General features: G+C 37.4%; 1 protein-coding gene across 27 annotated transcripts in view; it reads left to right on the top strand.

Moving 5' to 3' along the window:
* NEB (nebulin) overlaps positions 1-16,142 on the top strand; it is a 113,838-nt gene that overhangs the window by 55,390 nt on the left and 42,306 nt on the right. For 24 of the 27 annotated variants that reach the window (XM_065751347.1, XM_065751351.1, XM_065751346.1 and 21 more), the window contains 26 exons: positions 240-551; positions 1,027-1,230; positions 1,411-1,515; positions 2,812-2,919; positions 3,256-3,567; positions 4,528-4,731; positions 4,956-5,060; positions 5,538-5,642; positions 5,732-6,043; positions 6,354-6,458; positions 6,716-6,814; positions 7,361-7,462; positions 7,664-7,771; positions 8,643-8,954; positions 9,074-9,178; positions 9,261-9,365; positions 9,874-9,978; positions 10,881-10,988; positions 11,075-11,188; positions 11,909-12,106; positions 12,919-13,023; positions 13,592-13,696; positions 13,792-13,896; positions 14,362-14,469; positions 15,079-15,192; positions 15,635-15,832. In XM_065751347.1, the coding sequence (XP_065607419.1) occupies positions 240-551; positions 1,027-1,230; positions 1,411-1,515; positions 2,812-2,919; positions 3,256-3,567; positions 4,528-4,731; positions 4,956-5,060; positions 5,538-5,642; positions 5,732-6,043; positions 6,354-6,458; positions 6,716-6,814; positions 7,361-7,462; positions 7,664-7,771; positions 8,643-8,954; positions 9,074-9,178; positions 9,261-9,365; positions 9,874-9,978; positions 10,881-10,988; positions 11,075-11,188; positions 11,909-12,106; positions 12,919-13,023; positions 13,592-13,696; positions 13,792-13,896; positions 14,362-14,469; positions 15,079-15,192; positions 15,635-15,832 (3,963 nt within the window). The remainder of the gene's footprint in view (positions 1-239; positions 552-1,026; positions 1,231-1,410; positions 1,516-2,811; positions 2,920-3,255; positions 3,568-4,527; positions 4,732-4,955; positions 5,061-5,537; positions 5,643-5,731; positions 6,044-6,353; positions 6,459-6,715; positions 6,815-7,360; positions 7,463-7,663; positions 7,772-8,642; positions 8,955-9,073; positions 9,179-9,260; positions 9,366-9,873; positions 9,979-10,880; positions 10,989-11,074; positions 11,189-11,908; positions 12,107-12,918; positions 13,024-13,591; positions 13,697-13,791; positions 13,897-14,361; positions 14,470-15,078; positions 15,193-15,634; positions 15,833-16,142) is intronic. The other 3 variants (XM_065751349.1, XM_065751348.1, XM_065751350.1) reach the window with 3 other exon arrangements.

The raw sequence follows: 16,142 nt of genomic DNA, 5'->3' as shown, positions 1-16,142 counted from the left end.
GTGTTTGTGTCCCTTTGTTATTTTAAAGGCTGTTCTGAGTGCTGAGGGTGATCTGGGGACATCTGTTGTGGGTTCTGGAGAGAGTGCCCTTGGAATGGATGGGAATTATGTCTGCTGAGGCAGTGCCTTTGGGAAACGTGTCAGAGGAGTGGCAGCTCAGGAAGCCAAAGGTCCTTTGTTTGTCAGTTGTGTGCAGGAGAGAAGTGTGTGGCCGCTAACGTTCTTCTTACTTCTCTTAGTACAAGTACAAAGAAGCACACGAGAAGCAGAAGGGGCACTACATTGGGTGCCGAAGTGCCAAGGAGGACCCCAAGCTGTCGTGGGCTGCACGAGCCATGCAGCTGCAGAACGACCGCCTGTACAGGAAGGCATACAACGACTCCAAGACCCAGATCCACATGCCAGTGGATGCCATGTCACTGCAGGCAGCCAAGGAGTGCCAGACACTTGTCAGTGATGTTGACTACCGGCATTACCTTCACCAGTGGACGTGTCTGCCTGACCAGAACGATGTGATGCACGCGAGGAAAGCCTATGACCTACAGAGCGATGTGAGTGAGAGTAATTGTAGGAAAGCATTCTTGGAGTTGTGTGAGCCTCTTCTTGTCACTCTACTGATACTGTCTCACGGATACCATCGTGAATGTGCAGTCAGTTCTTAATGTGGTTGTTTATTTGATGTATATAATAATTTCAACATCAATGTTTACAGGTTGATAGAAGTGTATTAGGGGCTTCATATCAACTTGCAATGTGTGTTACTGATGTTTTTTTGTCTACTGAATAATGTTTACTTGCAGATTATCTCTCTTTTTTCTGCATGTAGGATTTATTTTAATGGATGGTTAATTTTGTTGTAATGCAAAGTATGTTATAGTTTTTTTTCATAATGGATTTTGTAGGCTACAATTTTAGTCTTCGTGTAAAACTTTTGGAGGAGGAGCTTGGGGAAAGCCTTGTACGTATGTAAGCTCCCTGTACTGAAAGCTGTCTCTGCAATGGCAGTAACCCTTGGTTTGTTTGTAGAATGTGTACAAGTCAGACCTGGAGTGGTTGCGAGGCGTTGGCTGGCTGACAGAAGGTTCTGTGGATGTGGTCAAAGCCAAGAAGGCCCAGGAAATCCTGAATGACAGGTTGTACCGCACGAGGCCAGACCAGATGAAATTCACCAGCGTAACTGATGCACCAGACGTTGTCCAGGCTAAGGTCAATGCTATGCAACTCAGTAATGTAAGCTTTCCTTTTGCTTATCTTTCGTTAAATGTTGATGTTTCTTTGTGTTGGAGACTACTCTTTCTGATATGCAAATGATTAATTTGAAATAGATGCTCTAAGTAATTCCCACAATGTTGTGGTATTTTTCAGTGCTCACACCATAGTGTAATGTCATTATATTTCCTTTCCCTTTAGCGTCTGTACCGTGAGGCCTGGGACAAAGATAAGACTCAGATTTCCGTGCCTTCTGACACTCCTGAGATGCTGCAGTCAAAACTCAATGCTCTGAACATCAGCAATGTAAGAGAACAACATAAAACGTGTGAACCGTTATCAACTTCAGTGTGTGCCTACTGCTTGTAGAGATTTTGAGCTGTCTTCCTGCCTTCTTTTAGATTTTGCCATAAAGAGTGGCACGTACTGCTTCTTTTTTCCACTGTATTTGTATTGTAAGCCATAGATTACATCTAATAGTTTCTTATGCAGAGTGCAATTCATGACTGCACATGTATTGTTATTAAACCAGACATTCATCAAGCAAGTAAGGCTGCTGATCTTGACTCCCTGCTTTTTTATCCTCACAAAGTCCTTTTGAATGTGAAAATGATGATGTTGCCTCTGTAGAACATGCCTACACTGATTCATTTGGTCTTAAACTCTACATACTCCTGAAGCTGTCAAAAAAGGAGTCACCTGCCTTGCCTGATGGGCATGTTTGTGAGCGATGTTAGAAGTTCAGAGAATGATTACAGAAGAATTCTTCCTTGATTAAAAACTGGCAAAGATTTTTTCTGGAGCTGTTGAAGTAGTCTTAGACTAATCATCCCTGATGTGTTTTGTAGATGTGTGTTGCTTCACCCACTTTTTCTGTGGGACTAGGACTAGCACTGGAGATTACATGTGGCTGGAAGCAGAATCTTGTTTTGTGTTTTCAGCGTGAGGAGGCAGGAAATTTTTGGGTGGAAACTGCATTCAGTCATAGATGTTCTTGGTGTTGAACATCAATTTAAATATTGTTCAGAAGTAGCAGATGTGAGTGCATTAGGACTGAAATATTTCAAGTGTTGCTGCAACAGACGTATTGATTTCCTGCTTTTTTTTATCTTGCCCTTTCTTTGATTACTGAGTTCCTTGTAGTCTGACTTGTGATATAATTCATTTTCTCTTTTTCCACATTCATCAGAGAACTTCAAAGCATGTTACTTACTGAGCCATTCTTGTGACATCAAGTTCAGGTGGGCTGTCCAAACGTTTCAGGGCCAACTTTAAATTGAAGACAGAGCCCTTGTGTCTTTGTGCATAGTGTCCTGGATAGCATGGGTCTTTAGAGACGTATGGAGACACTTCTGTTCAGTCTTGTAAATGGACAAAGACTCACTCTCTTTATTGGTCCAGAAAAAGACCAGTAGAGAAAGAGGTCTCTAGCAGATGTAGGAGGCCTCTTAGCTCAGGAGGACTTGGTTTCATTTTAGCAAGAGAGCAGATATTTTATCTCCAGCAACTCTTCTCCTCCAGTTGTATGTGTGTGAACAGCACCTGTGACCACATCAAGGCTGGAGTCCTCAGTGTAACATGGGTGATCGATTTACTTTGCAGAAACATTATCAGAAGGCCTGGGATGAGGCCAAAGCAAAGAACTATGACCTCAGAGCTGATGCCATTCCCATCAAACACGCCAAGGCTTCCAGAGACATTGCTAGTGAGGTACAGTCTCCTCTGAACGTGGTTGTGTTGTCTTGTGTCTTCCTTTGTGCAGCTTGACAGAAGTGAGTGAAGTGCATCTCAGGTGGAAGCAGTGTGTGTGTTTGTGTCCCTTTGTTATTTTAAAGGCTGTTCTGAGTGCTGAGGGTGATCTGGGGACATCTGTTGTGGGTTCTGGAGAGAGTGCCCTTGGAATGGATGGGAATTATGTCTGCTGAGGCAGTGCCTTTGGGAAACGTGTCAGAGGAGTGGCAGCTCAGGAAGCCAAAGGTCCTTTGTTTGTCAGTTGTGTGCAGGAGAGAAGTGTGTGGCCGCTAACATTCTTCTTACTTCTCTTAGTACAAGTACAAAGAAGCACACGAGAAGCAGAAGGGGCACTACATTGGGTGCCGAAGTGCCAAGGAGGATCCCAAGCTGTCGTGGGCTGCACGAGCCATGCAGCTGCAGAACGACCGCCTGTACAGGAAGGCATACAACGACTCCAAGACCCAGATCCACATGCCAGTGGATGCCATGTCACTGCAGGCAGCCAAGGAGTGCCAGACACTTGTCAGTGATGTTGACTACCGGCATTACCTTCACCAGTGGACGTGTCTGCCTGACCACAGTGATGTGATGCACGCGAGGAAAGCCTACGACCTACAGAGCGATGTACGTTTGTATGAGGGTTTGGTGTGCACTGTTATCAGTTCGTTTTAGCTCAGTCACAAACGGTTGATCTTTAAATCACTTTCTCCTACAATCTCTTCTTTTTTACACTGTTTATTAACTGAACTAAATCACTATTATTGGTATTATCTCTAAACTTTTAAGGGACTTAAAACATCTGCTATGTTTCGTATTCCTTTGGAGTATTGTAATTTAGAGGTGATAAAGATTTTGCTCTTCATTCATGGTACTTCTTAGATAACAAGTGTTTGTTGCCTTTTAATCTGCTGTTTTTCTTATTTTTGTTTGCTTGAGTGTACATGAAAATCTATTTATTGTCATGAAAACAATGTAAGATTGCAGCTAAGAAATTATAGTGTTTCCTGTGCAAGTTTGAGTAAGTACAGCTGCTTTTCTGCTTTGGCCTTACAACTTAATCAGACAACAACATTGTCTCTTCTTCTATTTCACTTGAACTTCAATGTTGAGATTCATGCTACTTGTTGAAGAGTTTTGTCAATTAAAATGAAGATAATGTTGCCTCCTACCACTGCTGGATTACTCTGCTCCTTACCTATTTTTTTCGTAACTCCCTTTTGTTATCTTTCACAATGGGCAGCTATTTTTCTTCATTTGACCCTTAAATCATCGAGTGCCTAGAGGAATGTATATTTTGGAGGGAGCAGAAAGATTTTTTTGTCATGCTTAACATCTGTTCTGTTCATTTGCTTCTCCACTATTTAATTTCATAGTGTTTTGAGCATCCTTCTTAATTTATTAGCATACTTAGGTCTTCTTCTCAGGCTTACTTATTGCTCCATATATTTCTCATGTATAAAAGAATTAATCTAGGTCCAGCTGACTGGCCATTTTCTAAAACACATACTGCTTTTTTTAGTCTAAAATCATTAAGACAGTCATTTTAAACACAATCTTTTATTTTTCTGACCATCTCCAACACAGGCTGTTTATAAGTCAGACCTAGAATGGCTTCGTGGGATTGGCTGGTTGCCTAATGACTCTCCAAGTGTTAAGAGAGTGAAACATGCCCAGGATCTCCTGAGTGACAAGGTGTATCGCACACCTATTGATAGCCTGAAGTACACCAGTGTCATCGATTCTCCAGACATCCTTCAAGCTAAAGTGAATGCTGAACAACTCAGTATTGTACGTTACAATGTTCTTGAATTCTTTCATTGTTTGAAGGTGATAAACATGTAATCAGAAAACTCTCTGTTAAAATGTAATATTGATCTGTGGCATTTTAAGTTGCCTTACGCTTCGAGACACTTTGCTTTTTGGAGATGATAATTCACTTGAGTTTTATGGAATTTAATGTTACTGACAAGTGTGTTTCCATATTTTAAATACAAAATGAATTTTTTTCACAGCCCAAATACAAAGAAGCCTGGGAAAAGGACAAGACTATGATCCATATTATGCCAGACACACCTGAAATCACCCTAGCCAAATCTAATGCTCATAATTATAGCCAGGTATGTTTTTTGTTCTGTTTTCTACGTTTAAAAAGAAATAGTAAACTCTGAATAGTAACTCTCTTAAGATATCACTTAAAAAGTTGAAGGTTAAGCCACATGAGCCTTGTTGAAATCTTTCCTTGTATGCAGCTCATAACATTCCCTTCCCTCTACTGAGCATTCTTAAAGTATTTAGACAATTTAAAATAGATTCTGGTATACATCTGTTCAGAAATAATTGATATAATGCACCACTGAGACAGTACTTTGTTTTCAGAACTCTTACAAACACCCTTCTATACTGTATGAGTTGGAGCAGTGGTGTGTTAAAGACACTGTGCGTGTACAGACAAGCAGTATTTGTAGCTAGGAGCAGAAGTGATGCTCCCTCATAAATGTCACATTTCAGCAAACAAATGACAGTATAGAGCATGTTTCTTTAATGACAAATACCAGGGTGTTTAGCATGTGTGTGACATTGTACTGTCTTTTCAGAAACTGTATAAAGAAGCCTGGGATGAAATGAAGATGAGTTGTGATTTGAGAGCAGATGCAATCCCAATTAAGGCAGCTAAAGCTTCTAGAGAAATCGCTAGTGATGTAAGTATGAAAGGAGGCATCTAGCTTTCCATATGCTTTAAGAAGTATTCCATAACTGTTATTAATGGTGATCTTTGCTCTTTACCCAGTATAAATACAAACTGGATCATGAGAAGCAGAAAGGACATTACGTTGGAGTTCCAAATGCAAAAGCAGATACAAAAATTCAGTTTGCCCTTGGCATAGGCAAAGTTCAGAGTGAACTAGAATACAAGAAGCACTTTGCCAAATGGAAGACACAGTGCCATCTTCCAGTTGATATGCTATCTATCCAGTCAGCTAAACACGGGCAATCTTTGGTCAGTGATGTTGATTACCGTCATTACTTGCATCAGTGGATCTGTCTTCCAGATCAGAATGATGTCATTCATGCTAGGAAGGCCTACGATCTTCAAAGTGATGTGAGTTAATGTGAAAACTTAGTTTAACTTCTTACTGTGTTGTCTCTTAGTCTGCTTCAGCTCTAACTCTAATCAGTGGAAATCTTCTGCTAAGTGCAGTGAATTGGCTTCACTGGTTATTTAGAGTACATGCTGTATGCCACTATTACATGCTGCTAAGTTTGAAGCATACTGAATTTAGATATAGTGCTGAAGTTGGAATTACTGCTCTCCTTTTAACCAGTAGAAGTGCATGCTCTTCTTTATGGATCTTGCTGGATTGTACAGGGGAACTGTGTCTAACAGCACAAACTCTATCTTATTTTCTCAGGCCGTTTACAAATCTGATTTAGAATGGCTACGAGGGATTGGATGGTTGCCAAATGATTCCATTGGAATAAATCATGTCAAACATGCTGGAGACCTATTGAATGAGGTAATAAAAGAGTTTTTGGTACAATGGTTTCCTCAGGAGTAGTTGTAATTTTAAGTATTTTTTTTTTAATGGTATATCAGTATTTCATTTACTTCTATTACAAAAAACACAACTGGAGTATTTCCACAGAATTCACCATATATAGCGAGTTTTTCTTTCAATGTAGCCTTTGTCTTCTCTGTATAGTCAGAATTGCTGTTAGCTATAAAGTGTTCTGCTATAATCTGACTGTAGTTTTCATCTTTTCTCTTTTACAGAGGAAGTATCGAACAAAAGCTGAAACTCTTCCATTTACTCCAGTGGCAGACAGAGTTGATTATATTACAGCGAAGAATAGTGGTGAAATTCTTAGTGATGTAAGTTTGCTGTCATCTTTTCAGGCTGTTCCCTTGGTCTGCGTGTAGCAGTACTTTAAGAAAAAAACAAAAAGGCAAAATAATTCTGGATCTTTGGGGATTCTGTTGAAGTTTGACATGAACAGAATGTCACTATCCCAGGTGCTAGGATTCCTGTTTGTGTAGAGGTTATGCTGGGTAGAGATCAGATCTTGCAAAACTTAAAATCTGTCCTGGTTCAAGTACTTCTTGCAGTAGTTTGGCAATTGGCTATGGAAACTGGTAGACCAAACAACCAGAGTAACTTCTTCTGAAGGTACTTCCCTGTTCATCCAGCCACAGTGGAACATGTTTTCAAAATTTTCTCAGAGAAATTCTATAAAATCTGTTCTTGTTTAAGTTCCTTTAAAAAATATGTTCATTTAGATGTATACTTAATGTATCATGTGTAATAGCCTTGAACATTGAGGATTTTATACAATATTTTGTGCATAAAATAGGGGTCTTGAGATTCATGTTTTCCATATGTTGTGATGGTGTTTTGAAGCACTTTTTTCTCTGTTCTAGATTAAATACCACAAAGAATGGAATGAAGTCAAGTCAAACTATACTCTAACAGATACACCACAGCTAGATATGGCTCGAGAGGCAGCCAGAATTCTTAATCAGGTACTTGTTCTTTAATCACATGATAGTTTCTACTCACATTATTAACTCTTTTGAGGGGTTTAGAAAACTTGCCATATTGAGAACACCCAAGAGGAAGGATTCATTTTATTTGCACTTCAATATATCCTACATCTATTTAGTAACACTGATGACTCCAGTAGTTTTGAAGTTCTCCTTTCTCCTCTCTTCTATTTTCCACAGAGTTTATACAAGGAAAGCTGGGAGAAAGAAAAAGCCACTGGTTATCTCTTACCTCCTGACACTGTGCAGATCCGTCATGCCAAACACTCAAATGACGTCCAAAGTGAGGTAATAATTTTTCTCATCATGTTAGGAGAGCAAGTGCTTGGAAGCTTAGAAATGTTGAAGGCCTTGCAAATCCAACAAAAGATATGCAAAGCTTTGCATAAGGAGTAACATCCAGTGGGCATTTCATGACTCATGAAGTTCACTGTCCTCAGACAATTCAGATATTTTTGAGATACGATTTTTATGGGTATTAGTATTGAAAGGTCAGATTCTCTCTTCCATCTTTAGTTTCTCCAGAAACAGTCCTATCAAAGTAATCTAAGGTAAAATTTCATGTTTTATAAGTCTTAAAAAAATTAATTAATGTGATCATTGTTATCTACAGCTCTGGTTTCACTTTCTGGCATATGATGGAGGGGTTCCTCTTTGAGAAACTGTAAAACGATATGCGTATTAAATTTCAAAGTTTTGCATAATGGATGTTGAACATATTGTATGACACTTGGCTAACTGCAGAGTGCACATTTTGTCAAAAATGTGGTGTAAATGCCTTAAAGGTCAGCTCTTCAGACAGTCTTAAATAATGTGTTACAGAAATATGCTGGAAAGCTGAGGCTAAGTGATTTATTAACAGACATTTTCTATCCAGGTTTTACTGTGTTTTGAAAATATACCTTACTGAAAAATGGTAGCATATTAATCTAGAAAATCATACATTTTGAAGTGGAAGGACTATACAAAGTAACAGTACTGTTTGTCTCCTAATATTTTTGTGTGGTCATATGTTGAAAATCTAAGACTGCAGTTGACATCTGTCTTAATACCACAGTCTAATTTGTTCTTTGTGTTGACAAAACAGCTATTTTTGGGTTAAAAAAAGAATGCATATAATCAGTGTGTATTTTTACCTATTTCTCCCCTCTTCCATCAGCTTAAGTACAAAGCTGACTATGTTAAACAAAGAGGTCACTACGTTGGAGTCGCCAGTATGAGAGATGATCCGAAACTGGTGTGGTTTGAACATGCAGGCGAGATCCAGAATGACAGATTGTATAAATCAGATTATCACAAAACAAAGTCCAAAATTCACATCCCTCCAGATATTATGTCAGTTGTAGCAGCCAAGGAGTGTCAGACATTGGTCAGTGATGTTGACTACCGCCAATACTTTCATCAATGGACATGCCACCCTGACCAGAATGATTGTATTCAGGCAAGGAAGGCCTATGATCTGCAAAGTGATGTAAGTGATTTTACATACATACGATGTAATTTTCAGTTTGTTTGGTCTAAGTGCATTTTCCATATTACATAATGCTGATGTACATAATTCCTTTTCTTTTTTGTGACTTTATTAATTAGAATATTTATAAATCTGACCTGGAATGGCTCCGTGGCTGTGGCTGGATTCCTCTGGATTCAGTGGAACATAAGAAAGTTAAGCATGCACAAGAACTGATAAATAAGGTAAGAAAGTATTTTAGTTGTTGTGTGGTTAGCTTGTCTTTCTCATGCACAATGTTTAAGAAAATATTTCATCTCTTTGCAGAGAGCATATACAAAAGATGCCTTTGATAACTTTTCTAAATACACCAGTGTGGTTGACACTCCAGACATTGTCTTGGCAAAGATTAACTCTGTCAATCAGAGTGATGTATGTACCTTTTTTTTTCTTTCAGTATTGTTAGAATTCATAGATGACTCAATTGCTTTCGCTAAACCGTACTGTGTTTAGATCTGTGTGTGTGTATGTGTGTGTGTGTGCACGTGTGTTTATTTATAGTAGACTTTTATTGGGTAGTCTAGTAAAAATGTATAAATAAACAATGCAGTATTGCTGTAATGAAGCATTTTACATTTTTTCTGTAGGTGAATGTAGGTTATCACTTATTTACAGTTGGTAGAGATTTTCCTTACAGTGATTTGAAGTTGAGTCCTGTTCTCGGTGAGCTAGTGGCTACTAACCCATAAGTGCTGAGCAGCATGTCTCATTTTACTAAAGTTTTACTGATGACATTTGCCTGTGTACCATAGTGGTTGAAATGCACTATACTGAAGATGTGATAATGTAACTGAAATATATGTCTACTTCTTAGAGATGGACTAGTTGAGATAATTTCTTTCTTTTCTGGCATTAACTCAGCATTTCTTTTTTCTTGTAGCTAAAATACAAAGAAACATTTAATCTGGAGAAAGGCCAGTACATTGGATCTGATGATACTCCTGAACTGAATCATGCCAGAGACATGTCCTTACTTTATAGTGATGTAAGATTTGATAAATACCTAACTGAACTGTGGTTACTTTTGAAAGCAACAGAATATAGACTGAACTTTAGAATAACATTCTGTTTCTGTCATTGGTTTGCAAGGGGGCACTGGAAATGTCAATTAATGTCTTTGTTGTTCAGTTTTTCCTAGTTAAAACAGTTAGGTTAAGGATCATTTCTTTCCTCACTGAACTGTTCTCAACGCACTGCTATGTGGTGTTTGGAAGTAGTAGGAGCAGTAGTATAGTTGCAATTGTGTGCTGTAAATTTACATCTATTTTTTTACAAGAGGAAAATTTTAGGTGATTTATATTATTAAGCTATTATTTATCAGTAGTCTCACTAATTGTAATATAAATGTCTATTTTTGGAAGTACAAGTGACTACTTTATATGTCAGATCTTCATATCTAGTCTGAAAGTGAACATATTTAATATTTAAAACATGATATATCAGAGAAGTTCAATTGACGCAATTATTGCACTTATAATAAATTCAAGTATTGGAAATTTTTAATGATTTCAAACAATTATCTATAGAATTATCAAGGTCAGATCTCTACTGCACTTTTATACAACAGTTTATGTGTACGTTTTGAATATTTCTGTTACTTTTTCTGGATGAGAAATGTTGAATTCCAGGTCGCCATTTCAGGAAAGCAAATCTAGAGAAATCAGTTCAAATTTGTGTCCCAGTACTCTTCTGAGTTGGAACTCTCTTACACCAGTTATGTGTTCTGAATGAACATTTTTCATTTCCTTTATTGGAATGATTGTCGGGAGGAGGAACTGCTCTATAAGAGTAATCATATTCCATATGAGTGAAAATAGCAGAATCTGACCTCTTGGAAAGCATGATGGATTTTTTAATCATAATTTGTATTGTGTTCTGTTTATCTAGAAACTTTATAAAAGAGATTGGGAAGTCAGCAAGCCCATTGGGTATACTTTGGATGCAAAGTACATTCCCCTTGTTGGAGCCAAGCATGCAAACTATGTCAATAGTGAGGTTAGTATGAATCTTCTATTCCTGCTCTTTATTTTCCTATCTCTTGTTAATGTGAACTTTAAAATTTCCACGTGTTTATTTTGCAGCGTAAATATAAGGAACTGTATGAGAAGCTGAAAGGCCATTATCTGGCTGGGAAGGACATCAGTGATTTCCCCAGTGTCGTTCATTCACTAGCATTCCAGAAGACAAGGAGCGCGGTGAGGAGAAAATGAGCTTTCCCTCATTAGTTTCCTTTTTCTGTACTTTGAGTGTGTCTCTCATATTAAACATAAGTAATGCTGTGCTTATTAACATCAGTAATAGTATTTTCAGTTTGCTTTCCTGAATGTATTTGGGGTGAATAATTGAGTTTGAAATTATTTAAGATGGATTTTTTTTTTAGCTATTTGAATTAGAGTTTTCTATTTCATGTTAAGAATCTGATTGGCAAGAAATACTTAAGGCCTTGAGGTGCTTTTGCTTTATTAGCCAAAAAATTAGTTTTTCTTTTTTAGTGAAACAGAAATAGAGGAATCAGAAAGGTAAACCTACATTTGGTGTTTTGTTATCACCGCTGAATGCATAACTTGTCATGCAGGGCTCATAGCTAACATAATCCCAAATATTATGTCTCCTTTTGAAAAGGGAGATGATCTAGATTTTAAAAAGTTTGTAACATATGCATCTCTTATCTTGAAGTACTGTTAACTTTCACACCCATTTTTAAATCTGCACATGAAGGAGACTGTTCTTATCCTTCTAGATCCTTGTCAGAATAAAGGGTGATTAATATCTAAGTTCAGACTTCATCCCATGGGAGTTTAGCCCCTGGACTCAGATTAGCCTCAGACTGTGCTATAACCTTTTGCCTACTGGAGTCATAATTATGCTGGAAAACACTATTCACTTTTTCCTTTTCCTCGATCTTTGCTTTTCAGTTGGCATACAGAAAGAATTATGAAGACACTAAAGCAAACGTCCATATTCCAAGTGATATGATGAACCATGTGCTAGCTAAGAAGTGCCAGTATATCCTCAGTGACCTTGAATACCGAACTTACCTCCATCACTGGAATTGCTCTCCTGAAGAACATGATGTAATTCTAGCAAGAAGGGCCCAGGATATTTTGAGTGATGTATGTATTTTACACATTTACTTAATGTTTTACAAAGTCATTTTTTCAAGATACTTCAGTATCAAATACTTTCATGTATTTTCACAGTATTTAAACATTAAATTAATAACCACGGTCTTAGATTGCTTAGTGTCATACTACCAAAGATTTTAACCCTTTTGGGGGAGGGGGATCTTAATGATCTAGTTATTTCTCTCTCACTTGTAAATTAGAAAAGCTTAAAATTTGCATAGCATTCCCAAGGTTCACCAGATTGACTGGTTGAGACCATGTAGGGTGTGTACCATCTGGCACATGCAGAGATGGGATGTAGATGTACCACTGTAGAGTCAAAGTGTTGCTGTGCTGCAGTCATCTCCAATTAATTTGCACAGGAGCCAGGACAGCTTGCACAGTCCTCCTGGATGAGTCTGGAAAAGGCTTCTCTTTGATGCTATATCCTATAGCTGCAGCATGATACTTGAATTTCATACTACACGGACAACAGTATCTCAATTCAGGCCTAAAGCCTTCCTAAAAAAGTTTAATGATGTGTTAATTTCTTGGCTTGTTAGTATGATGTATAATTTGGCTTACTTTTCCATGTAAAACCTGTGGGTAAAAATCATTCTAAGTGTGAAATGGGTCATACCAAGTATTGTCTGTGCACATGTTTAAATTTCCAAGTAGACTGTAATTGCTGAATAAATCTTCATTGTGTGCCATTGAGTTTGCACAAGTGGCAAAAGCTGAATAAATTACAAATAATTATATTTTCTTTAACCAGGAGGCAGATTTCTTCCTCCTTAATTAGGTGTTTTTTTTCTGTATAGGTGGTGTATAAGGATGACTTAAATTGGCTGAAAGGAATTGGATGCTATGTCTGGGATACTCCACAAATCCTGCATGCTAAAAAATCATATGACCTCCAGAGCCAAGTAAGCAAGTTTTCCTCAAATAAGTAAATATATTTAAGATTTTTTTTCCTGTTTACTATTCACTAGGACTTAAATCTATCCTACTCCAAAGCAGAATCAAATAATTCTTATTACACCAAAAATATTTTTTCTAATTATTGCAATGCCATCTTGCAGTTTAGTGGTGGAGGCATGATAATTTTTGTTGTTAAAAAAGCAGAACTGGGAGAATTGAAGTACTACGGAGTTACACTTTTTGACAGTGAGAAAGTAACACTCATTCTGTGTACAACTGTGTACACAAGGTAACTCAGTTATTTACGTTGGAAGAAGGGTATATGTTGCCTTGCTGGTTGTTCTCTTAGCCTTGCTGTGTTTGACAATAACATACAATTTTCTTTATTTCTTAGCTCATACTTGCTGTATTTCTCTCTGAGAGTATTTCTTTGGTACAGCCAGTAACTTCAAGTTGATCTGACTTGGACTGCAAACCTGAGTTTCTGTTATCCAGGACTGATTTTAAAGGAATCTAGCAGGGAACTTTGTGGTCATTTTCAGCTTTTTTAATTTTTTTTTCCTGTTTCCTTAGATAAAATATACAGCTGCTGGAAAAGAGAATTTTCAGAACTTCGGTGTTGTTACTGACACACCGGTCTACGTGACTGCGGTGCAGAGCAGTATAAATGCCAGTGATGTGAGTCTGCCCATCTTTTCTACTCAGTTTTTTTTTTTCCCTTGTTTCTTCTGGGAATTGACACAAGTTCACTGAATCCATCTTTCATTTTATAGATTAAATACAAAGAAGATTACCATAAAACTAAAGACAAGTATACAACTGTGACTGAAACGGCAGACTCTGAAAGAGTTCACAATCTGAAACATCTTTTTAGCAATGTAAGTGTTTTTCCCTCAAGGTACTGCTGAGAGATTTAGTTTTATTTTGCTTGTTCTCTCTGTTTGAAGATACGTTTACAAATATGAAACTTAGCAAAGTCAATGATAGCCCTCTGTGTTGTCTGAGTACGGAGAAGATACTGAATTTCAGGCAGAGGGCACATTTTCCTATTTGTAGTTCAAGTCTTGTCAAAATGCAAGCATTAATAAATGGGTTCTGTGAAGAAAGTTGCACCTGAACCAAAGACAATTCTTATATGAGTACGGACAAGACTAACTGGAAAGAACTTTGTTATTTTGTGTGTGCTAGCAAGATTATACTCCTGTACTGTCTTGATTTCTGTAGAGTAATAGTTAAGGTGTGAAATGAATAAATAAGCACGAAAGAAGGGATGTTGATTTTTACTGGATTTTGGTTATTACCCAAGGAATTTTCCACTCATAGCCACTTTCTGTTCCCCACAGAATCTCTACAAGGAAGCCTGGGACAAGGTGAAAGCTACTAGCTACATAATGCCCCCTGATGCCGTATCCCTAGCACGTGCAAAAGAACTGAAGCATAATGCTAGTGTTGTAAGTGTATACAATAATTTGATTTTTTTTTTTATGAGATCAGTTCCAGCAATTAAAGCCTTCATGTCTTGCATAAAAATACCAAAGCATTTTGATATCTTGGAATTGTAGAATCTTCTATTTTTCCTTTGCTGCTTCTTCTCATGGAAAAAGAGAACAAAATGCATTTTGTAATAATAGAAACTTCTAGAAAAAATGTACTTAGTTCTCTTCAAGCCTAAATTGCCTGAGTCAGAGAAACACCAGATGTTATGCATGTCTTTAAATGATGCATTGTTGAGTGTAGAAGGACATAATTTGTTGCATTACTGAGAAAAGGCTGATGAGAGATCCCTTTCTTGGATAGATATAAAGGAAAGAGCTGTAACAATAAATAACTTGTAAATTCAATTTATTTATTTAAAAATCCTCTATCCAGCTGTCATTACTTTTTTCAGTAGTTACAGTGCACTGTCTTTGCAGCTAAAAATAAAATTGAAAACCAAGATCCTGCTTTAAATGTTTCCTCTGCTTTTTGGACTGAGCTAAATAGTTTGCTTACTGATTAACTTGGTTCTGAAATTACAATTTTCTAATTGGAGTCTGTTGCCTTTCTTTTCATCTGCTTAGGTAAAATACCGAGAGGAATATGACAAGTTTAAAGCTCTGTACACACTCCCTAAAGGTGTTGAGGATGATCCCAATACAGCAAGGTGCCTTAGAGTTGGAAAGCTTAATATTGATGTAAGTGATGTTTTCTGAGAATCCGCATAGATAATGCATTTCAATAAGCAGTATTTGCTAAATATGGTAATCACCCACGAATGCCTTTTCAGGCTTCTGCATCAACTGTTGAATTGTCTGTACTAAACCTTTAAGACTAATATGTTTAAGTATGAAACAGTGCATCCACCTGGCCTACCTCCTTTTAACGTGAGTGCCATGAAAATTTGACTTCATATTTTAGCACCCTTGTTCCTTATTATAACAAGCTTTGAAGGTTCCTTATCTGCAAATTTTTAGAGCAGACAAGATGGAAATGTTAGTTATAGCCAAAATGATTGATCTCCAACTATAGCAAGCCATGAAAGTATTAGTAGAGTACTACATTCTTCTGTCAACAGTTTTAACTTTATCAACAGTTAATGCTTCAGGTGTTATTAATGTGAATGTTTTAATTCTGCAGCGTCTGTACAAGGAAACCTATGAAAAGAATAAAGCCAAAGTCCACATTGTTCCAGATATGGTAGACATAATTGCTGCTAAAGATGCACAGAAGAAAATCAGTGAAGTTGATTACCGCATACGTCTCCATGACTGGATCTGTCTACCAGATCTTCAGATCAATGCACATGTTCGAAAAGTAGCTGATCAGATCAGCGATGTAAGTTCACAAGTGTCTGTGGTTCACTTTTTTTGAAGGATTATTGCATTTGCCCTTTGTAGAGGAAATGATTTTGTAGAAACTGAGTTGGAACGTTCTGTGGTTTCCACTCATATCTGTTGTGCACAACTGAACAGCATCTATATCATGCTTTTGTAATACAGATAAATCAATCTATATTGAAATGTTGCTAGGTGTGCATGATTTTGGTGTTATCTATGTAGGCTCTGGATCATAAACTTGAAGTTCTTGAAATGATGAAGAAAACTCCATTTAATTCCAAATGGAATTGTTTTGATTTTCACAAAGC

Source organism: Cyrtonyx montezumae, unplaced genomic scaffold (assembly GCF_038088225.1).
Source record: "Cyrtonyx montezumae isolate F1298 unplaced genomic scaffold, pur_monq_1.0 scaffold_7, whole genome shotgun sequence".
Classification (NCBI taxonomy): domain Eukaryota; kingdom Metazoa; phylum Chordata; class Aves; order Galliformes; family Odontophoridae; genus Cyrtonyx; species Cyrtonyx montezumae.
Note: the sequence above shows the minus strand (reverse complement) of the source record. Positions and strands in the feature narration are given on the sequence as shown.